General features: G+C 43.4%; 1 protein-coding gene across 2 annotated transcripts in view; it reads left to right on the plus strand.

Moving 5' to 3' along the window:
* The window catches only part of CPNE4 (copine 4), a 403,946-nt gene that overhangs the window by 248,469 nt on the left and 131,838 nt on the right, over positions 1–23,639 (plus strand). For both annotated transcript variants that reach the window (XM_024565844.4, XM_045200164.3), the window contains exon 3: positions 12,025–12,204. In XM_024565844.4, the coding sequence (XP_024421612.1) occupies positions 12,025–12,204 (180 nt within the window). The remainder of the gene's footprint in view (positions 1–12,024; positions 12,205–23,639) is intronic.

The following is a 23,639-nucleotide window of genomic DNA, read 5'->3' on the forward strand; positions in this document are numbered from 1 at the left end:
AAATTAATTTATTTTTTAATTACAGCTGAGATATAATGTTATATAAGTTTCAAGAGCACAATACAGTGATTAGACATTTTATCTTACAAAGTGATCATCCTGATAAGCCTAGACCCATCTGACACCATACATATTTGTTACAATATCATTGACTATATTTCCTGTGGTGTACTGTACACCCCATAACTATTTTTATAACTGGCAACCCTCCTCCAACCCCCCGCATATGGCGACCATCAATTTGTTCTCTGTATCTATACGTTTGTTTCTGTTTTGTTTGTCCACTTATTTCCTTTCTTAGATTACACATACAAATGAAATCATAGGGTATTTATCTTTCTCTGTCTGACTTATTCCATTAGCATGATATCCTCTAGGTTCATCCATGCTGTCCCAAATGGCAAGACTTCACTCTTTTTTTATGGCTGAGCACTAGTCCGTTTTACATAGGAGGATGTCATTTTCATAGCTATGGGCTTCAGTTTCCTCTGCTAAATGCCGAATCACTGGAGTAGAAGAAAAATGACATACATGTGACACCTGAGCCACCATTACCCTCTCCTCCACCCAGGGCAGACATCGCGGATTCATCAGGCTTTCCACCCTGTTCCCACCATCCACTCTGCACTGAGAGGCGGCATGAAAGCTGCTGCCATTCCCAGATTTGGTGAACTCTAAGAATCCAAGATGTGAGGATATTGCTGTCAACCACGTACACTTCACGGAGAGAGCCAGGTGTCAAGGAGAGGGGAGCGCTGTGGGGAAGAGCAGAGGACATTCGGCTGATGTGCTCCTTCCTGCCCGGTCGCATTTGCAGGAGGTCCACTTGGATCCTGGGACTAATTCACAATTTGGGCACTTGATAAATGACTTATAGACAGAATGAACGTTGGTTATTCTGATGGAGTTGGGGGAGGGAGAGTTGAAAACTAAGGGGCTGAACCCAAACTATGGGATGACCCCATTGCTTCATCCTGCAGGCAGACATCTAGTGTGAGGAGGGTGGACGTAGGCTCGTGAGTTCACCTTCACAGTCTGCTGGCTGGTGAGCGTGTGGGCCTTGGCATGCGTGTGCAGCATCCTACACGTGAGTTGCTGTTCACTATTTCAAGCATCAATTAATAAGAAAACTAAGCCTTCTCAGTCTTTGATGACCTTTCCTGAGGACTCCACAGCTGTGATGGAGAGATGAAGATGGTGGGAACATCCTGTCAATAACCAGCATCTGAGGGAAGTGCAAATTGCTATATATTTGTGCGATCAGCCTCCAAGCTCCACAGGAAGAGGGTCTGACAGTAGCTGCGACTAGGAGCGACCTGAGACCCAGCACCTTCCCACTGCCATCCTCGCAGGCTCTGCCGGCTTTCAGCAGGCAGGTGTGAATTTTGCGAGGCAGTTTCTGATTGCTTGATATTTATGTGCCATCTTACAGCTGGGCTGGGGGTTAGAAGGCGGCTGATTTAGGCCTGAAAATCACCATTATGTCATAGAATCTTCCTGTGTCCTCTTGGCTTGGAATATCCAGATTTCTCCAGAGCCATTTAAAGTGGAAGGAACTTGAAGAGTAAAATATAAAAGGAGAGGGAAGAGAAAGTTAGAAGACTGGCAAAGGCATGCTAGACCCTCAGCCAACAACTGAAAAGACGTTTCAGGGTCTGTCACCCAGCTGAGGATGTTGAAGATTATTTTCCTCTCAAAGAGCATTTTGAGCACTGAGTGTTGGAAAGGGCTCTGCTTGACACCACTCTGGACGGGGTACCCGAATAGATTTGTCCTCTTCGAGAGACATGCCGCATTCCAGGAAAGAGGTCTAGAGGAAATCCCAAGTGGCTCCATCACTGAGTAGCTGATGACGTTGGACTTGTTAACCTCTTCAACCCTAAGTTTCCTCATGTGTAAAATAGTGCAGTGTTAATATATGGTTGTTGGGATGACTAAGTGGAATAGGGTATGTGAATTGGTTAGAACAATGCCTGCTACATACAAAGTACTCAGTGACTGTTGCTTATGATCCATTTGGGGGGATGGTTGGGGAATAGGATGCTGTGCCTAAGAGGAACATACCACATGAGTCTCACATGGGTTAGTACTTTTCAAAGTTTTAGAAGACCATGTAATTCATTCATCATGAGCTACCAGACTCAATACAATTTCATTGGCCCTTCAGATTCGGAAGGCTCTTGCAGGTTTTGCAATAGCTTGGACCATTTTTAAGAGCACTGCTGAACCAGTCAGAGTTCCAGCCAAAAAAGAAATGTTAATAAAGGGACCACTTTGAGTTGTGTGGGCAAAATTAAAAGAATCAGCAAGGGATGGTGAGATGCTCTGGGACTAGCAGTAGTGGGAAGCCACCGCTGGGCTTGATGGGCAGGCAGGAGTAGGGGTGGTACTAGAACCAGGGAGAGTTAGAGCCCTGAAGGAAGTCTTCTATGTGAGCCTGTAGGGGGAGCGATATAGTCACTGCCTAAATTGCAACACAGAGCAGGGAGGAGCAAGAAAAACACACCAACCTGTCTTTTCTCTCACTTTCTGATCTCCAGCTGGTGCCTCCTATTAGCTGATGGAGGCAAGCTGGCAAAAGAAACCCAGAAGAAGCAGTCCATGCAGACCAGTCTGCTGGGACATGGAGCAGAGTGGAAAGGTCTGGGGATGCAAAGGAGAAGAACCAGCACACTCACTAACTCTTGGTGCACAAATTGGGAGCATGCCAGTCATTGCAGTGCTCTTTTGAATTAGACATTCAAATAAACCAAGCCACAATGTGGTTGTTTCTTCCAGTCTTCTTATCCTGTGATGAAATGAAGGATAGTCAAAATGGGGACTTCCAAGGAATTAGAAATGTCCTAATCCCCAAAGTCTGATCCAGAGGTTGGGGTGCGGTACTCAGAGTAGATTTCACAATACCTGTTACCTGGTATGCATGCACCTGGAGGCTGAGCCATGACAATGGGAAATATAATATTACTGCTTATCAAATATAACTGTGTGTTGGTGAAGAGTTTTAAACTACGGGGTAGGTTTGTAAGCGAAATCATCTGATGTCTTAGTCCATTCATGCTGCTGTAGAGAAGAACACCATAGAGCAGGGGTGTCAAACTCATTTTCACTGGGGACCACATCAGCCTCATGGTTGCCTTCAAAGGGCCGAATGTAATTTCAACTCCTTAACAGTTAAGGAGTAGTTACATTTATACAGCCCTAAAATTATTTTGGCCCTTTGAAGGCAACCGCGAAGCCAATGTAGCCTCTGGACAAAATGAGTTTGACACCCCTGCCCTAGATCAGTGGCTTACAAACAATAATTAGTTTCTTGCAGCTGTGGAGGCTAGCAAGTCCAAGATCAAGGCACTGGCAGATTTGGTATCTGGTGAGAGCCCTGTTTCTGGTCCATAGACACCCATCTTCTCACTGTGCTCTCACGTGATGGAAGGGACAAGGGTGCTCATCCCATTCACGAGCACTTCACCCTCTCTGAATTTAAAATTCACTCCCTCAGTCCCACGAGCTGCATTTCAAGTGCTCAGTAGCCATGCCTGGCTAGTGGCTACCATGTTGGACAGTGCAGATATCAAACAACTTCCATCATCCTGGAAAGTTCTATTGGATCACACTTTTCCAGTGACAAGACCCCCAACGCAATGAGTCATGGAGCAGAAATCCAGAAACTGAGCCACACAAACTGGGCGTTTACACTGGGGAAAGGGACCAGCTGTGGAGGACACAGAGGCGTTCAGCACAGGTAGACATATTTGAGAACCCCCAGCTGATACACTGATCCAGGCAGGACGGGCTCAGGCTCTGAGTGGATGGAGCCAGCAGCCTAGAAGGGTTGGGGAGGGCAGCAAGGGAAGAGGGAGACCTAGGACTCATGGCTGCAGCGCTACAGACCTCTCCGAAAGTGCGTGCAGGGTGATGATTATTTCATGTACTTCTAAGCCGCACTCCTGGTCAAGGAGATGGGACTCCGCTGTCCACATTGAACAGCGCAAGCCCAGGGCTATGTCAGGTGGTGGAAGGGCTGTCTAGCTCCAGGCTCTCTAGCAGGTTCACCCCCAGAGCTCCAGAAACAGAACCAAGCTGGCACAAGCAGCCCTTTACCTGAGAGCAAGTTTAAGTGCATAGCAGGAAGATGAAGGGAGGCTTTAATTGGATAGATAATGAGAGAGATATTTGTCATTCTCAATTACTTGTTAAGTTCATTCTAGAACATTTGAATGTTTTACCATGTGGTGGGTGAAGAGTGCCTTTCTGGAGATAAGCCCATGAGAGGTACCAAGCTGGGTGTTTCTCGAGAGAGAGGTAGAATGGTTACTAGTTTACAAGGACTGCTGTAACAAAGTGCCATAGTCTGGGTAGGCTAAACGACAGACATTTATTGTCTCACAGTTTGGGAGGCTAGAAGTCCAAGATCAAGGTGGTGGTGGAGTTTGTTCCTTTTGATGGCACTAGGGAGACTCTGTTGCATGCCTGTCACCTGGCTTCTGGTGGTTGGCTGGCAATGTCTGGTGCTCCTTGGGTTGCAAGCACATTATTACCCCACGATCTTCCTTCTTGTTCTAATGGCATCTCCCTGTGCATGTGTCTGTGTTCACATTTCCCCTTTTATGAGACACTAGTGTTATCACATTAGGGTCCACCCTACTCTCGTATGACTTCCTCTTAATGAATTGCTTCTAGAATGACCTCTTTTCAAGTAAGGTTACATTCTAAGGTGCTAGGGGTTAGGATTTCAACATACAAATTTTGACATTATTTGACCCATAACAAATGGTGTGGTAGAAAGAGCATTATTTTGGAATCAGACAGACTAGGTTTGAGCCTTGCTTTTTGCCACTGCTTTTCTGATGCAGTTTTATTTTATCATTTGCGAAATGAGGATGATATATCTAACAGAATCATTGGTCAAATGATAAATCAGTGGTAAAATAAAGCACTTTTATGGATTACCAGTTAAAAAATACTTCCAATTAAACAGTGACATATCATCAATTATAACATGCATCCCCACTTTAACTATGTTAAATTGTGGAATAAAAGTATGTTTTAAAGTTATTGAAAGTAAGGACTGAAGATAAAATGTAGGGTGCCTTCTGTGGGAGGGTAAGAAGGGGTACAGTAAAGGCACATCATTTTTTTGCTCACCCCTTTCTTTGCCTGAGCAGAAAAGTCACCATTTCTACTGGTCACAACTCAACTTGCCATCCATTTCAAGAAGGAATGAAATGCTTTACTGGGCAGGTGTCAAAATGATTCCCTAAGGAGATAGTTCTGTGAAGTACATTATTTCCACACAAATTTTACTTCAAACAGGGGGACTTCCAAAGTTTCTCCTCTGGAGGATTCCACTCTTTATTAAATCCATTTGTGTGGATTGTTCTGAAAACCAGAGAGCCCCTGGAGGAGTTTCACTATGTGCTTAGTTGGGGTAGAAGGTGGATTGAACTAATAGGGAGCACTACTAGCTTTGAGGGATGTGTAGTTCTGTGTTAATCGGAACTAACACCCACAATGTAGGATATTTAGCATCCAGTGATGTCACCTCATCATGACAACCCCCCAACCCCCTACACATTAACAAATAACCCCTGGGAAAGTGAGTATTACTCCCAATGAGAACCACTCCACTAGACGAATGTAAGGTATAAGGTCAGCTTCTGCTCGGGATTTTATAAGGAGAAGCAAAGGCCACCAATATCAGGCATGTTTTCAGTTTTAGAAACTGTTGAGCAGGAACACCCAGTCCATGTGGCAGGTCAGTCCAGCCCCCCAAAATGATGCATCCTCAGCATGTAGACATCACAAAAATGGCACCAGTGAACTTGACTTCACGTGTGACTCAAAAGAGTTTTCATCCTACGGAAGTAGAGAAATCACTTAAAGTGAAAATAAAAGTCATATGTCACTGGCTAGCACCAACCTATCTCTGCTGAGTGATTTTCAGACTCACAATTTATTGCAGCTGTAGGATGGTCACTTGAAATCAGCAACCAGAATCCTGAAATTGGGTAATGCTACTTCTGGTGGCTCAGTGATTTGATTTTATTATCTAAATTTTATGTGGTTTAATATGTCCTCTTGGAAATTATATAGTTTGAAAAATTGTCTGTAATAAATCCTCTATGTTTGAATATCAAGAAAGCTATTCATTCTTTATTCAGAGAAAATTAATTTTCTTCCCACCCTCACTAACTAAATATTGAGGCTATATTTAAAGAATATCAGTTTGAAGGAACACCTAATTATAAGCCTGTCCTAGAGGCCGTTGTGTCTCTCTGGCCCCTGATGTCATTTCTTCACTGCTTCTGGTACCCTCGGGATAGGGGCTTGTACTTCCTCAGGAAACCTGAGACCGTTCAGTGACTGGGATCAGTTTGGGCCCTGCCTTCACCTTCTTCCCACTGAGAGCATCCTCCTGTTCAGCGCTCACTTCCCAACAACCTCATCTCCTCTACCTCTGGCAGTTCCAGCAGCCCTTGGAAGCCCAAAGTCCCAGAGAGCCATGCTATGCATGGTCTTAAACTGTTTCTTAATGACATACTGACCTTATCTCCTATGCAATCCAATCCAGGTTGGGCTGGTCAATGTTCAGGACCTCCACTGTATCTCCCATGTGCTCAGTGGACAAGCCCGATCTCTAGGGACACCACTGCAGACTTACTCAATTTCTATCGCTTCCTCATTTTACATTTGTTGTCTGGCTTGTGCATTACTATGAGCAACAGGGTTTAGATGCCAGAGCTTCAAATTTGCATGACTATATATCACAGAGGTGAAACACGCAGACTCATGAGCTTGACTACCTAGTTCAAATTCTACCCTTTATAAGCTGTGTGAAACAGGGAAATTTACAGGGTCACTCTACCTACCGGCAAGAGGGGATCACGATAGTACTTACCTCATAATGTTGTCATAGGATGCCTGTCAAAGGGTTTGAATGGACACTTTACCATAGAAGACACATACATGGCAAGTAAACATGCAAAAAGAGGTACAACATCATTAGTAATTAGAAAAATGCAAAAGAAAACTGTGATGAGATATCACAACCTGCCTAATAGAATTTTAAAAGTTAAACATACACTTATTGCACCCCTAGGCATTTAGCCAAGAGAAGAAGAAATACATGGCCATACTAATGCTTGTACATGAACGGTCGTGGCAGTTTTATGTTTGATGGCCAAACTGGGAACAGCCCAAACATCCACCCATGGAATATTACTCAGCAATAAAACAGATGCACCATTGGTGCCCACAACGATGAACAAATCTAAAAATTATTGTTTGGGGATGGGGGAGGCAGGGATGACAGGACAGAGTTGCAGAGGGGCATGAGGACACTTTGCGGGGTAATGATTATGTTCGCTACCTTGATTGTGGTGATGGCTTCACATGTATGCACATGTGGCAAAACTCGTTGAATTGCGTACTTTAGATAGATGGGGTTTATTACATGTCAGTTATACCTGCACAATGCATAGCAGGTGTTCCAGAAGTATTATGTATTATACATTTTAGCATTATACTGAAAAATGTTTCAGATGAAATTTTTAAAAGAGCAACTTACAAAAGCAAGATTCAATGATTGAGTCTATCACCATCATGCCATAACCTAGCTGCATTTTTCATTTTCAAGGTATGCTCGTGCCTAAACTCAAATTAAGGAAAATAGTGCAAACTTTGAAGTCAGGAGACATGAGTTCAAGTGCCCACTCTGTCATCTAACAGGGTGCCCAAGCTGCAGTCTCTGGGCCACTTGCACCCAAGGATGGCTGGGAATGCCGCCCAACACAAAATTCTAAATTTACTTAAAATATTATGAGGGTTTTATATTGATTACGTGTTGCAGTGAATTTAATATGTGGCCCAAGACATCTGTTCTTCTTCCAGTGTGGTGCAGAGATGCCAAAAGGTTGGACACCCCTGGTAGTACCTTGTGCTGATATTTGACCTTGATTTTTCTCATTATAAAATAGTGTACCATTACATCCCAGGATTGCTATAAGAATCAAGTTAAAAAATGAATGTGAACATGTTCTGAAAACTATAAAGTGACATGAGTATATCGGTTATTATGACTACAGAGGAAGGGTGATAAGCACACTTTTTGAAGACTTGGTAACAGAGAGCCGGCAAGATTAAAATAAGCCTTGACAAAAAAAATTAATAAAACCCCCACAAGAGCCAAGAATAGACCCTGCATCCTCTCAAAGCCCTTGCTCTGATATTCCTACATCAGAATTGCCTGGGACACTCTTAAAAATATGGATTTCTGGGAACCAGCTTATACTAACTGAATCAAAATTGCTGGGGGTAGAGAACAGGTATCTGGGTTTTTGTGTGTCTGTTTGTTGTATAGTTTTAAAAAATATTGTTCATTAGCTGAAAGTACTTTCATTACATAGCTAAAGAGACCAGCAAGACTCGGGTAAAGGAGCTCACAGCAAAGCAGAATTGAATTAAGAAGACTTGGGCTTTCCATCTTTCTTGATCACTGACTTTGTCGCCTTAGGACAATCATTGAATCTCTCTGGGCCTCAAGTAACTCACCCATAAAATGGCCTAATGATCTGTAAAGGACCCTTATAGTTCTAAATGGTTTTTTATTGTGTTTTTTTCAGAAATCTGAGTTTTAAAGAAAACTGCCTGATTGATTCTGGTGCAGCCAGTAGCATGTCAGTGGATAGTCTTTTGGAAACAATCACCTTGACCTTAATACATCCTAGTGGAAACATGAACTCCCTCAGGCTCTGTTACTCAGATTAAACCTGGCTTCAATCTTCAGAAAAGATGATGTATCTCCCATAATAGCTGGGAATGCAGAAAGGTTTGAAACATCTTTCAAATAAGCATTGAGTATTGAGAGTATGTCTTCTATCACCATTCTCCTTCTTTTCCTGAGCACCTAGGTGCTGTTAGGATTTTTACTGGCCCTGAGATTATCTTTGGAAATTACCTCCCTTGGTAATGCAAATGTGTATTGCTTAGTTTCTCTCCAACCAGTCATTTCCCTCAAGAAACCACATCACTCAAGGTTGCTTGCTTGCCGCTTGCCTTGGACAGCCTGTCTGTGTTGTGTGGCTTGATGCCAACATGCACTTTATGCCTATATGGGATCATCATTTGAAAATCAGGAAGTGAGAAGTAAAGCAGAAGGATTAGTGCAGATCAGCCATTTGTGCCATTTGCAGTGGTTAAAGCGGAGCAAAAATGGCTAGGATGGGAAGGAATCTAAACCTACCTTGGACTCTGCTATTCCACCCATAAGGAGAGACGGTTCTGTTTCTGGGTCTTGAGGATGTCAAATCCACCTATAAGTTAACTTCTTGGGAGTCATTTTGAAATTCTCTATCAAATGATACCAAATGAATATAATTAAATCACTTACTGTATGGCTCATTATTCTACAAATTTGGGCCAGATGTTGCAAAGATGCCTGTAGGGGCCAGGCAGGGAAATTCATTGAAAAAGAGAGTTTGGCAACTAGAGAATGAGTGCCTTTTCTGAATGGGGCAGTTACCAATTGTTGCCATGTGCAAATGAGGCCTCAGGTTGCCAAATACTCTGATTTTTTTCCCAAAAGGTTGGGTAATAGAAATAGTCTTTCTTTTATGTTGACAAATTAAGGGAAAAATACTATTAAATGGGACCAACAAAATACATCCAATAAGCTTGAACTTGCAGACTACAAGTTTGTGACCTCTGATTTATACTGTTATTCAAAACCATGATCTCCTAACAAATGAAAAATAATTATGCCCTTACAGTAAATCCTTGTACCTCAGTCAGCCATGACATGCTCAGCCCTGTCCCCCAGAATGAACATTGTATGCAGAGATGTAAAAGTCAGCTCAATTAGAGCTGAGTCTTCAGAAATAGCCAGAATAGTCAGATCACCATTGGTCTGAACAATAGCTTTTGTAAAATGCTCAGCAACCTTTGGTTGGGATTTGGTTTTCTGTATGTTGGACAGGGACATAACCAGACCATATTCTTTTCCTTGCAATGTGGATTGTCCATCCCGGCAGGAATAGCAGGAGGTGTTCCTCATAGGACAGCTCTCTCACATGGGGCCGATAGGCAGGACCTGGGCCGGGGAGAAATCACTGAACTCAAGAATGTCAAATAGAAACAGACCCATAGATTCGAAGAACAGAGTGACACCTGACAGAGGGGAGGAGAGTTGATGGGCAGGGTGAAAAAGGTGAAGGGATTAAGTGCAAAAATAAAAATAAAAACCTCATAGACACAGACAACAGTATGGTGATCACCAGAGGGAAGAGGGATAAGAGAAGTAGAAAAGGATGAAAGGGGGATAAACGGTGATGGAAAAAGATTTGATTTGATGTGGTGAACACCAGTTACAATATACAGATATTGTATTATAGAATTTTATGCTTGAAGCCTATGTAATTTTAGTAACCAATGTCACCCCAGTAAATTAAATAAAAATTAAAAAATTAAAATATATCTAATGTGGGGGAAAAAGCAAGCATGCAAAATCTGATTAAAGAAACAATGAAGAGGAGAAAAACTTTTTTTAAGAAAGGAATGGAGGTTGCAGCAAGTATCAAATTTGCTTTACTGGAAAGCATGTGCATACATGCACGACATGGTCAAAGACCATTTTCCCTTCATTTTCTCCAGAGACTCTTTCCCAGTACTCTCAGGGAAGTAGAGGAAGTGGCTTTCCCACGTTGCACTAATGAATGCCATTTACGAAGTATTCATTAAACAACACTTCTATTTGAAAGCCAGCAGTACACATAGACTCCGGTTGATTTGTAAAATATGAGTGATGGATATGAGTATCTCCATTTGAGAGATACTGTAAGATCTTGGATTATCTGTAACTTGGCCCTTCAAGATTCCCCAGAATATAAGTGGTGTGTACTTTTACATGTGATAGACATAGAAGAACGTTAGCAGTAAGGATACCAGCAGAAAACAGATGACATACCGAGAGAGTTTCACCTAGCGGGTGAAACTCCTTGCAGAGAGACTCTTTTCCAGGGCCTGGGCAAGGACAAAGAAACCCACAAAGGACGGTGAGGCATCTTAGACATCAGGGTAGCAACAGCAGGAAGTCAGTACCACGTGCTGGTCTGGAGAGAGGGAGGTGGGCCGGGGCTACCAGATCCCACCCAGCAAAGGTTCCCTTTGTGGAAGGGTGTTTGCTAGCAGACTCCATGTGTGCAGAGCCATGCAGCCACTGCCTGCACCCCTTTCTGACTTCTGCTCTGACATCCTGCCATGTGCCTCCATTGGCTGAGTCCATCCAGAACCTAGAGGGCAAGGGAACCCAGGAAATTCAATCCAAATTGGTCAGCCTCCAGGAGCACACAGCAGGGTAGAGAGTGGCAGATACTGATCTGGGACAGAGGGGCAAAGGGAGAGTTATCATGGAATGTGAGAGCAGGAAGGCACTTTTCATCCTCTATCCTCATTTGGTTGATAAGGAAACTGAATTGAAATGACTGAGTAAACATGATAATCCCAAAATAAGGCATTCTTAAGACCAAAGGCAGTTGTCTTCATATCTACTCTCCTGACCTTTCCACTTTATTATGCTGGGAATTGTGAGTTACAAACCTCATATAAAGTAAGATTGGCTAAAATGGGCACCTACACATTTACCATTATTAAGCCTATCAGACATCACTAATCTATTACCGATTTCTACCCCACCCCCAACCAGCCCAGGTGTGCCCTCAGACCCTTTCTCATCCTAAGGCTCCAGGCAGTCACTAATAATTGATGCATCTGGCTGCCCTATTACCTAACAACACTAAATCTTTAAATAGAAAGCTTCGGATTATTCTGTCTAATTACATTTTCCTCCTTGAAACATTGTTTATTTTCTGAGGGTGATGCGTCCTTGAAGACTTTGGAAATGCTGACCTGGTGACTTGATGGAGGGCATTTATGGTTTGCAAGCAGGTGAAGCACCATAAAGTTAATTTGCCTAAAGGTCAATAATAAAAAGCCCTAATCTCAGGTGGATTTTCTCTTTCTCTCTCCCTGCAGGTTGACAGAACAGAGGTGATTCGCACCTGCATAAACCCAGTGTATTCAAAACTGTTTACTGTGGACTTCTACTTTGAAGAGGTGCAGCGCCTGCGGTTTGAGGTCCATGACATCAGCAGCAACCACAATGGGCTGAAGGAGGCTGACTTCCTTGGTGGCATGGAGTGCACGCTTGGCCAGGTGGGTCAACAGATGTCCCTTCCTCCCTCTTGCCTTCTTAAGACCTTCCTTCTTCCCTTTTATTTCTCTCCTCTCATTTAGTATGTGCTTTCTTTCTTTTGATTTTATTTTCTTTTACATGTAGCATTATAGGGCTTCCCAGGCACTGTCATATCCATTGTATTTACATAGGGATGATGTTGCAAATGTGAAGAGTTACTTACTTTGCAAAATTAATCATTTTTTCTTCTGAATTCTTTCATTTATTTAACAACTGTTTATTGAGCACTTACTCCGCTCTGGTTGTGTGTCTCTTGTAACTATATCTTGAGGCATTATAGACTTCCATCCCCCAACTAACTGTGAGGACCCCCACACAGGGAATATTGCTCATGTGCATGTATTCCAAGTCTCTTGTGACCAAAAATAGCCCAGGAGAGGAGCCAAATAGATATCTAGGGGGTGAATAAATGCTTTTACTTCATCTTCAGAAATAAACGGCATTCCTGTATACATTTGTCAGAGAGAAAACCAAGACTCAGAGAAGTGAAGCTTAGCCATGGCTGGTGTGGCTCAGTGGATTGAGCACCAGCCTATGAATCGAAAGGTTCAGTTCCTAGTCAGAGCACAAGCCTGGGTTGCGGGCCAGGTCCCCAGTTGGGGGCATGCGAGAGGCAACCTATCGATGTATCTCTTGCATGTTTCTCTTCCTCTCTTTCTCACTCTCTTCCCTTCTCTCTAAAAGTAAATTAAAAAAAAATCTTTAAAAAAAAAAGAAGTTAAGCTTAAGGCACCAGACTAAAAAGGGGCAGAGCTAGAACTTGAACCAGGTCAGCCTCACTCTGAACCCCATCATTTTGTTTCCTATCATTTTGATTCTACAACACATTTCCTTTCTTTCTTCCCTTCTGCTGTGCCCAGAACTTTAGTAGGTGCTCAGGGGGGATCCAAAATAAGTTTTGGAGGGGAACTTATTGAACATGCCACATATGAACAAATCATACAGAATTTTTTTATTAATCAATTACAGTTGTCCCCATTTCCCCCCATTACTCTCCCCTGCCCTACCCACCTCCCCACTTTCCACATTCAACCCTCCCCCCCATTGTCTTTGTCCATGGGTCCTTTATACATGTTCCTTGACTTTGCTCTTCCCCTTCTTGCCCCCATTAATCACTGAGTATATAAGAACATCGCTACTTTGAGATGAAAGTGTGAACTTGGTGTTGTCTCAAATCCAACCCTTTGTTGAGTGCTTTCTGTGTGTAGACTGACATACTAGATGAGCGTATTTGCAATGAAACCTTTGTGAAGGGCAGGCGCTACTCTTTTCCCTCCATAGTTTCTCAGATTATGACATTTAGACATGAATGGGGGTTTTCCTCTTTTTTAACACAATTGTTCTCTCTAGTGTAATCAAGCAAAAAGAAAGACCTTCAACATTTTCCGTCTTTATGACTGCTTGTACTGCTTAGTTAGGCAGGGAATGGCTGGAGGTGAGCTGGTGAGCAGTGCTGGGCATGGCGTGGTCAGGTCCAAATACTGTTTCATCACGTTCAAGTGTGCAGGCCATGGCATCTGGTGGTCTAGCGTCAAATCCCAGCTCACCTGCTCTCGAGTTGTATGTCCAGAGGTGAATTCCCACAGCTATTTAAGCCTCAGTTTCCTAATTTGAGATATGGAGATAATAGTAATGTTGGCCTCGAGAAATATTGTGAAGATCAAGAAAATACATATAAGGTGTTTAGCGGAGTCACTGGCCCAGGGAGAGGCTCAGGATATGGAAGCTGTTGTTAAGATGGTGAGAATCGAGAAAGTGGTGGGAAGAATTGGCACTTGTAGGAGCCAACTTGGTTTCAGGAGTGAGGGTGGCAGTGGAAAAGCATGAAAACATTGTGACAGAGCACCCATGTCCTGGACAATTACTAAAACTGAGCCTATTCTTTCACTCCCAGCTTGCTGAATGCTTTATTTAGTCAAGGGATTCAGTATGTGTGTGTGTGTGTGTGTGTGTAATATTTATTCTTCTCAGACTATTTTTAAGTAAAAGTGCTTTCAAATCAGAGGCAAGTGTTCCAATTCCTGTCTTGCCACAACGGATGCTGAAAAGGAGAGAGAAAGTGACTTCCCAGACCCACAGGCAGTCACACATTCAAAGCCTGTCTCCTCAAAGCTGTCCGTCTGAGTCCATCACATTCTCACTCTGCCATGTGACTCAGCAGGACTCATGGCCTTTAGGAAAGGAAAATAGCAGCCCTAGGAAGGCCAGAAATTGGCACCGGCCGGGAAGTTGGTACAAGCACAGCAAGTGACTTAGCACCGAGCAATTATGCCAAATGCAGGTTCACGTCCTCCGAGAGCACTGCAGGCAGAACTGCGTGTTCTCGGCAGATGGGTGAGGAGGGCAAATCCCAGAGATGCAGGTGCTTGAAAAGCTGTGTGATCCTTCTGGACGAGCTCGGAGACCATCCCTGCACTTCTGTTGGCCAAAAGGAGACCAGGAACTAAGCCCCTCTCTTGCTTCACCCACAGAGAGCATGTCAAGGGGAGACATGACCCTTCACTATCCAGAACAGCAACCGGCCTTTTTAAAATACGATGCCTTTGTTTTTTTTTTCCCCCTGCTCATTGACTGCTTCATGCATCCTAATATTTCCCTATAGGCCCTTTTATTTACCAGCCCCTGGGCTAGGCACTCACTATGCTTCAATCCATTGAATCGGCACAGCATCCCTGGGAGGTAGACGTTACAATTATCCCTATTTACACTTAAGGAAACTGAGACAAGTAAAGCTGGGTATTATTTAACTATGTCGCATAGCCAGTTAAGTGGTCTAGCTGGAACTCGAATGCAGGTATGTTCGGCTCCTAAGCCCCTTCTAATCTTTTCCATTTATTCTAATAGCTTATCACTAGTGTAAATTACGATGTTGCATCTACTAATGCAAATTCAGGTTGGAGTTGACCTTGCTAGGTTTTTTTGAAAGTTTGTTTGCCTTACACAAAGCTGATAGAGGTAACGCAGGAATCCTCATGCAAAGAGATAGCCTTGGTTATCTTTCTTCAAGGTTTGCATTACTGAAGTTACTTTAAACATTACATGGCTTCTTAAATAGTATCATGTGTCCACCTTCCCAAATCAGTACCTTAAAATGAAGTGTTCCGGAGGTATCCACTCTTGGCCTTTTCACCCTCAACCATGTTTAGTAAACCCATTGTCCAAATTAAGTGTTTCCCTGGGTTTCACGGTTGCTTTTCTTACAGGCATTTTCCCTTCTCCATGGCTCAGAGGACAGTTATAACTGCACAAAGTCCTCCTCTCTTCATTGCCATATGGCTCCTCCTTAGTGCATTTCTTCCCCCAAAGTTCAGACAACATCTGTTTAAGGAATCAAGAATGTCCTGCCTCATATTCTCATAAGTGGGGCTTCAAGGGAAATCTGTGACCCCTTGAAGTAACCTTAGACTGTCTGGGGGCTATGACCCCCATTCCTGGGAGAGAGATCATGTACCCTCTTTGCTCAGAGAAGCTGTCCTCTAATTTGAATTGCATCAGAATTACCTAGAGACTTGTTAAGACACAGAGTATGGGGCCCCGCCCTCAGAGTTCTCAATTCAGAAGATTTAGCAAGAGACCCAATATTTGTATTTCTCAGTGATGAGAATGCTGCTGGTTAGGGGCCACACTTGAGGACTATTGCCCTAGAGTATTGGGGACAGCAATGCGAATGGCTATTGGACATTGTAACATTAGTTTTCATTGTGAAAGAGCTAACATTTGGGCCAGTGGTATGACAGTGCGGAGGATGTTATCCAAACTCGATGTAATGCCCACACTGAGATTCCACAGGTTGGCATTTTGTTACATAATGTCTGATATCTTCATGGCATAAAATTGATGGCCCATGGAAGTCAAATTTACACATTATAGCTGGCAACTCATTTACTTTCTGCTTCTCACATGGAAAGCTTTTTCTAGCTTTGCAGAATTACTGTAAGCAGAAGCTCCATGAGTGATGAACGATGTCACTGTCATCTCGGCTCCGTGAACTGGCTGAGAAACCCTGCGGAGCAGTGCTACTTCTCACGCTGGCTGCCTGTTCAGTTCCCGGGCAGGGGGTTTCGCCTAGAGTGACTGTGAGCGAGCAAGCCCTTAGTCCTCCAAGGAGAACAAAATTGATTCTTGCCTTTTTCTCTGCTGCCTTTGTCAAACAAGTAATCTTCTTATATTTAGATCCTAGGGAAATCCGTCTGCTTTCAGTCTGTTTTCTGATGTCCTGGCCTGGAGTTGTGAGTGCTCAGTCCTGGATCTGCCACCAAATCCCTGTGGGACCTTGGGCAGTTTGTTTAACCTCTCTGACGTAGTGACCTCATTTGTAGAGAGGTTTTGTTTTGATTAAACTCCAGCTTCTTAACAGTTCAGTAGTCAATGCTTGTCATTCATCTCTTTCTATTCCCCTTGTCTCAGAAGGTGAGTGTCTTCCCTGCATTCTCATCCCTTTTCAGGATGCTCTCTGTCCCCACCCCCAGCCTCTCCCCTGCTTGTCTCGTCTGTGACTTAGCATGACATTCAGCCACAGAGTGTATCTCCTCCCTAAGTACTTCCAGGAAAACAGCTCTTCATGTCTGCTTCATTTTAAGGATAGTTTTAAAAAGATATATTTCATGGCAATTAAAATGGGCCTGTATTTAACACAACCTGTTCTGTATACATTCACCGTAATATGACCTCTCTCCTAACTCCTGGTGATTACGGTGGAGAAGGGCAAGAGACCTGGACCTGGGCGAGGACTTGTAAGGAACAACATGTCACAACTGAAAAGCAATGCTTGGTGTTCGTTGTGGCCCCAACCCTCTAAGTCAGGCTGGTGTGGGACACTTGGTCCCCAGCTTACCCCACCAGTGTGCCTTGGACCTGTGGCTGAATGACAAGGAGCCACATGTGCCACCTGGGTTTGAAGGCAGCTCCCCGGGGCCTCTACCATGGCTCCCACTTTTGCTTGTTCCCAACCAGCTTCCACTGCAATCCCTTTGACGCACTCAGAATGACTCACTGGAAAAATGCAATCTGAGCCCTGTCTCTGTAGAGTTTATGCGTGCTCTCCTGTGACTTAGCCCTTGCCTGTCCCCTGCAGATGTGGTCTTGCTATACCTTCTCAGTTATCAGCATCCCTGAGTGCCTTCTACAAAAACATTCTGTGCTTGTCTTAGGCCTGAAGCATGAGAGACCACAGCACTGTGAACTGAATCATCAACGTGCCAAATGACGGGTTTGCTAGAACCAAATAATACAGTAGCCCCCAAATTAACTTCCTACCCAATATTGTTATTTACCAAAAATAAGGTTTTTGAATTATTGATAAAGTTTACTATAATTTTTTAGAACTTGCAGAAATTTCTGTTTTGTTTTTTTAGTTCAGGCTTCTCACAGAATTTAGTTACTGATTTTCATAAGCCTTTCTGAATATCTAATGTATCCATAAGAAGGCTAAACTCTCCTTCGTCCTCTCTCCCAAAGGAGAGGGAAAAATATGGTACTAGCTCTTAAAGTACCTACTTTTTCATAGACCAAAGGACTAGGAGGACATGTTCCTACAATAAATATTAGTAAAACATCATAATGCAGCCTGCCTGCTGATTTCAGAGAACTTGTATCAGCTGGGAGAGTATAGCACTAAAAATTGTATTGATTCGTAACCATTGGAAGAGCTTTAACACATGCAAAGAATTCTAGTTTGGGGACTGTGTGGGAGATGCTTTGGGGTAAGGTCTTGCTGAGGCTGGGCTCTCCCTTAGGAGTTTGAGAGAGCATTTTACAGATGCTGCAGGTAGAGCCTCAGGCGGCCCTGCATGGCCCCAGGGAGGAGGGTTTGCTTGGGTAATCTGATGCTGATCTTTTATAACACTAATTTTGATTACAGAAGAGACCCTCAAGGGCTTGGAGCACTAATGAGTAATCAGTTTAGGAAGCATCCTTGGAACTGCAGGGAGATGCTGATGTTCCTGCAAAGCCCAGAATCTCCAGTTTAAGCTTATTAGAGAGAGAGAATGTTTTTTATTAATAATGTTCGGGGAGGAAAAAAAACAACCGTAACTGCTTGGGCTACAAAATCATTCCCAGGAGTTTTGGTTTCGGATTTAAGGACAAAACGAGGCTAGGTATGCATTCGTTGACTTCATTTTGGATGCGGTGTGAGCCTTTGGGGCTTCCCTGTGCACCAGGGTAGGGCGGGTGCGGCCCCCAGGGAGCTGGTTGTTACACTTCATCCACTCTTCCTTGGCATCTGCCACCTGGCGCCTGAGGTCTGCACGCATTCCCAAGCCAGTTATCAGAACCAGAGGATCAGAAATTATTCAAACCTCTCTCTCTCTCCAATGAGATTCAAACCAAGAAAACTAGTATTACAGGCACGTTGCTGTGTGGTTCCAGTGGAATCAGAACTGCTTAACTTGGGGAAGAGGAGAAAAGCAGTGCTGAGTGTAGCCAGGCCAGTGCAGGGTCAGCTCTTCGATGCTTCTGTCCTCTGCTTCGTACCCTCGAGGAGGAGGGGGATTCATCCTTCCATGTCAGGTATCTTGGTAACAACAGGGTAACCCAGGGCTCCATTGGTCCAGACCATCCCAGTTTATAACTATTGTCATGGTTTAATTATTCACACCATCCCCTTTCATTTTCAAAAGTGTCCCAATTAGAACAATATAGTTTATGGTCCCTTTGTGACAAATAGTCCTTCTCCTAGCTAACATTTACTAAGAGCTGATCATGTGCCAGGTACTGGTGAGCTTGGCGTTATCAATGTTATAATCATCATCCGTAGGCTCAGATTACACCTCTCCTGAAGGGGCAGAGTCAAGATGCCACAATGGCTATTTGGGTTCAAATTCAGGGTGCTAAGCTTCTCCTGCCTTGCTTCTAAACCGTGTTACCATTGGGCTTCCATTTCATATACTTAATGAGAAAAAGGTCCATATCCCTTTGCAGATCTCCCACGCCTTCCCACTTACTTACTCACAAGCGGTCAGTTGACGGAAAGAAGACTGATATTTGTGGGCCTTGCTGTATCCCAGGGGTCATGTTGAGTGGAGCTAATGTTGTCTCCACGCGATAGATCAAGGGCTAGGCTTTGGGAGCTCAACTAATTCACTGGAGATCATGCTGGCAGAAAGCTGTGGAGCTACAATTCAAACCTAATTGATCTGATTTCAATACCTGCCTCCCCGTTATACCACATTGCCTACCACACTCTGTTCGATTTCCACAAGCCTTTGCAGATTGAAAAAAGCGGAGTAGCAATTCTGCCTAAATGCTATCACTGTAATACTGCTCACAGAGGTCAAGACAGAAGCAACTTTTCCCACAACTTGATAAATTGACTCCAATATCTAAAAAATCTCTTTCTTCCAGCTCAGGAAGACCTATGACATCACCTGCAAGTAGATACTCCACTTGTGAGTGTTCATCTGAAATATTTCTGACCTCCTTCTTCCCTTGGCAGAGACCTACTGCTCACCTAGCAGTTAAGGATAACAATCAGATGGAAATAACTGATATGATTCATTCAGCCATCCAGTCATTCATTCATTCATTCATTCATTTAATGCTAACAATGACAATGGAAACCTAATATGCGTACGAGTATAAGAGTATAACAGCCCTGCAGAGAAAAACCCACCGAGACAAGAAAGACAGTTGTGGGAAGGGGGTGGTGCTAATTTCAATAGGACTGTCAGGGAAGCCCTTTCTCAGCAGAGGCCAGAATCAAGTGTGGGCATCTGTCATGGAAAGGCATCCAGGAAAGTGTCCCAGGCAGAGGGCAGAGCAACTGCTCCTACACACTGCCAAGTCCCTGAAAACTTTGCGCCAATTATCTTATTTAATCCTCACAAAACCCCTGATGGGAAACTACCAGCATTTCCTCATTTGCCTGCTAAACACCTGAACCTTAAAGCCACTTGCTTAGGTGCACATCATTTTCAAGTTAAACCCAGGCCTCCTGGCTCCCAGACCACATCCCTACGGCAGGCCGAGCCATTTCCCCAGCATTTCCTATGCAAGATTCAGACATAGATCACTAGGAAGAAATATCTGCAAAGCCTGCATCATCCATCTCATCCTAATCTTTTGTAACATCATTTTTGATTACAGAAGAGACCTGAGAGGGCCTGGAACCTAATAACAAGTGAGTTCAGGACCTTCATGGGCCCATGGGATGAGGAGTTTACATTTTTGTGCCCCCAGGTTTTACAGATGTTGGACTCTGACACTGCTAGAGGCTCCTGCTCCCAAGGCCCTCCCTCAGCTCTGTTTGATGGCATTGCAGGCTCTCCCTCCAGCCACCCACGAATGTCTTCCATGTGACACTGAGAAAAGCCAGGCGAGACCTTTCATCCCTCTCTCCCACTGATGTGGGAAATGGCGTTATTGTTTCTCTCTATGCAAAGGCAATACCAACTTATTGCAAAAACTATTTAGAAATATAAAGAAGAAGTAAAATCATCCTTCATGCCACATTGAAAAATCGCTACTAAGCATTCCCAGATTTTTTTCTATAGATGCATAGACAAATAGTTCTTTTTTAAAAACAAACATTTGGTCACTTATACATGCTTTTTGTTGCTTGTTTTTTTTCACATAAAAAATATATCGTGAACATCTTTCCATGTTAATGCATATACTTTTATATCATCTATTTTAAGGGCCAAATGGTATTCCATGATAGCAAAATTCATGGACGATGTTCCCTACTTTGGACATTAAAGCTGCTCCCGGTTTTCCATATTTATAAACAGCACTCTGATGAGCAGCAAAATATACCTTTGTGCCCTCAAATATCCTGTAGGATAAATTAGTAACAGTGAAATATTTGGGCACACATTCTATTTATTTATTTGGGGGGGCACACATTTTAAAGTCCTTGATACAAATTGCCACATATCGATGTAGAAATGTTATAGCAACTTCCACCACCCTATACGGTTCATAAAGATAGTCTTTTTCCTGCAACCTCAGTTACGCCTTCCACTTCCAATCTTGTTCCTGTTGAATCTTCTATCAGCACACAAACAAGAAGGTGGCCTGTGCTCCAAACTGGGTGACGCGCTCCCCACCCCCACTGAGCCATCTGTAGTCCCAGCCTGAGCAGGAAGGACACAGAGGGATATGATCCCCCGGTGCCCTCATGGTCCTGGAGGCTGGGCCCCCCACAGGGATTTTTTGAGGGCTGCAAATAGAGTGAGGAGACATTGCTATGAGTCCCAGCCCCAGAGGGTTGCCTCGCTCTCAGACCCGCTCTCTTCTTTCATTCATACATTCCCCCGCCAGCTCCTGCCCTTCTGTTTATCACCCACACATTGGAGACTCCCAGCTCAGGCCTCTTCTCAGAGCCCCAGACTCAAGCATTCAACAGTATCTAAATACTAGCTCCACGAGTTTGACTCACAGATGTCTCAAACTCAACAGCCCCAAACCCAGCTCACCATCTCCTCTTGCTCTCCTTGCTCATTCCCTCCATCCTCCCAGATGTAGAAGCCCCAAACCTTGGAGCTTTCCCACATACCTCTCCCTCTCTCCCCACCCAGAACCCACCCATCAATCAATCCTGAAGCCCCATTAATTACCTCTTCTCTCCCCTCCATTGCCACACCCCAGTCCAAGCCAGCCAATGGCCATAGTTACTTGTGTGGGGGAATTGATTGGATGGGAGATAAAAGAGGAGGACGGAACATCTGAATGCACCTGATGCTGGGATTATGCACATGATAAACTCATGGAGCAGGTAATATTATTGTTATAATATTACTGTTTCACAGAAGGGGAAACTGAGGCTCAGAGAGGTTAATGATTAACCTGCCTGGTCCCACACCAGTGTCAGCATTCTGACCCTCGTGTGTGATTCTTTTTTAATATTTTTTTCAATTACAGTTGGCATTCAATATTCTATTAGTTTAAGGTGTACGGCATAGTGGTTAGATATTTCTATAACTTATATAAGTGTTCTCCCTGATAATCCTAGGACCACCCTGGCACCATACATAGTTATTACAATACAATTGATTGTAATATTCATAATAATAATATAAATTCTTTGGCTGCTCCATTTCCTATACTGTACTTTACATCCCCGGGACTATTTTGTAACTACCAATTTGTACTTCTTAATCCCTTCACCTTTTCCACCTGGTCTCTCAAACCCCCTCCCATCTAGCAACCATCAGTTTGTTTTCTGGATCGATGAGTTTGTTTCTGTTTTATTTGTTTATTTTGTTTTTTAGAGTACACATGTAAGTGAAATCACATGGTATTTGTCTTTTTCTGTCCCAGCTATTTCACTTAGCGTAATACCCTCTATATCCATCCATGCTGTGGCAAATGGTAGGATTTTATCCTTTTTATGGCTGAGTAATATTCTATTATATATACACATATATATCTCACATCTTCTTTATGCAGTTGTCTATTGATGGACACTTGGCTTGGTTCCGTATTTTGGCTGTTGTAAATGATGCTCCAATGAACATAGGGGTGCATGTATCTCTTTGAATTAGTACTTTGGATTTTTTCAGATAAATACCCAGACGTGGAATTGCTAGGTCACAAGGCGGTTCTATTTTTTAATTTTTTAAGGACGCTCCATACTGTTTTCCACAGTGGCTGCACCAATTTGCAATCGCACCAACAGTGCAAAAGTGTTCCCTTTAGTCCACATCCTTGCCAACATTTTTAATTGTTGATTTATTGATGATGGCCATTCTGACAGGTGTGAGGTGATACCTTGGCAAATACCTTCTTCCACTCAGCATGTTCTTTTCATTTTTTTTGATAGTTACCTTTATTGCACAAAACCTTTTTAGTTTGGTATAATCTCATTTGTTTATTTTTTTTCTTGTTTGAGGAGACATATTCAAAAAATATTACTATGGTCAATTGAGCCTCGTGTGTGATTCTTGCTCAACATTATATGACAAGAGTGAAGTGAGGGGAGCAGTTCAAGAGTGAAGTGGCCCTGGCTGTGGTCTGAGTGAGTGATCTCCCTATCTGAAGGGTTCATTCAGCACAGGGCCTGGATCAAGTACTGCTTTTGTCATTTATGGGAGGCAGGAGAGTATGGCTGTTAAGGGAATGGACTCTGGAACTTGAATGACTAGATTCAAATAACTTTGCTACTTCCTGGCTGTGGATCCTTGCGGGAGTTACCTAGCCTCTCTGTATAGGCTGAGTGGTGGCCCCCAAAATAGATGTCTGTACTCTAAGCTCCAGAATCTGTGAATGTGACCATATTTGGACAGTCTTTGAAGATCTAATTAAGTAAAAGATCTCAAGAGGTGGAGATCATCCTGGGTTATCTAAGTGGACCTTAAATCCAGTGGCAAAGGTACTTATATAAGGGACCCAACAGAGGACAGACACATGCAGGAAGGAGAGGGCCATGCGATGGGTGCGGAGTGATATAGCCACA

This window comes from Desmodus rotundus, chromosome 8 (assembly GCF_022682495.2).
Source record: "Desmodus rotundus isolate HL8 chromosome 8, HLdesRot8A.1, whole genome shotgun sequence".
Taxonomy (NCBI): domain Eukaryota; kingdom Metazoa; phylum Chordata; class Mammalia; order Chiroptera; family Phyllostomidae; genus Desmodus; species Desmodus rotundus.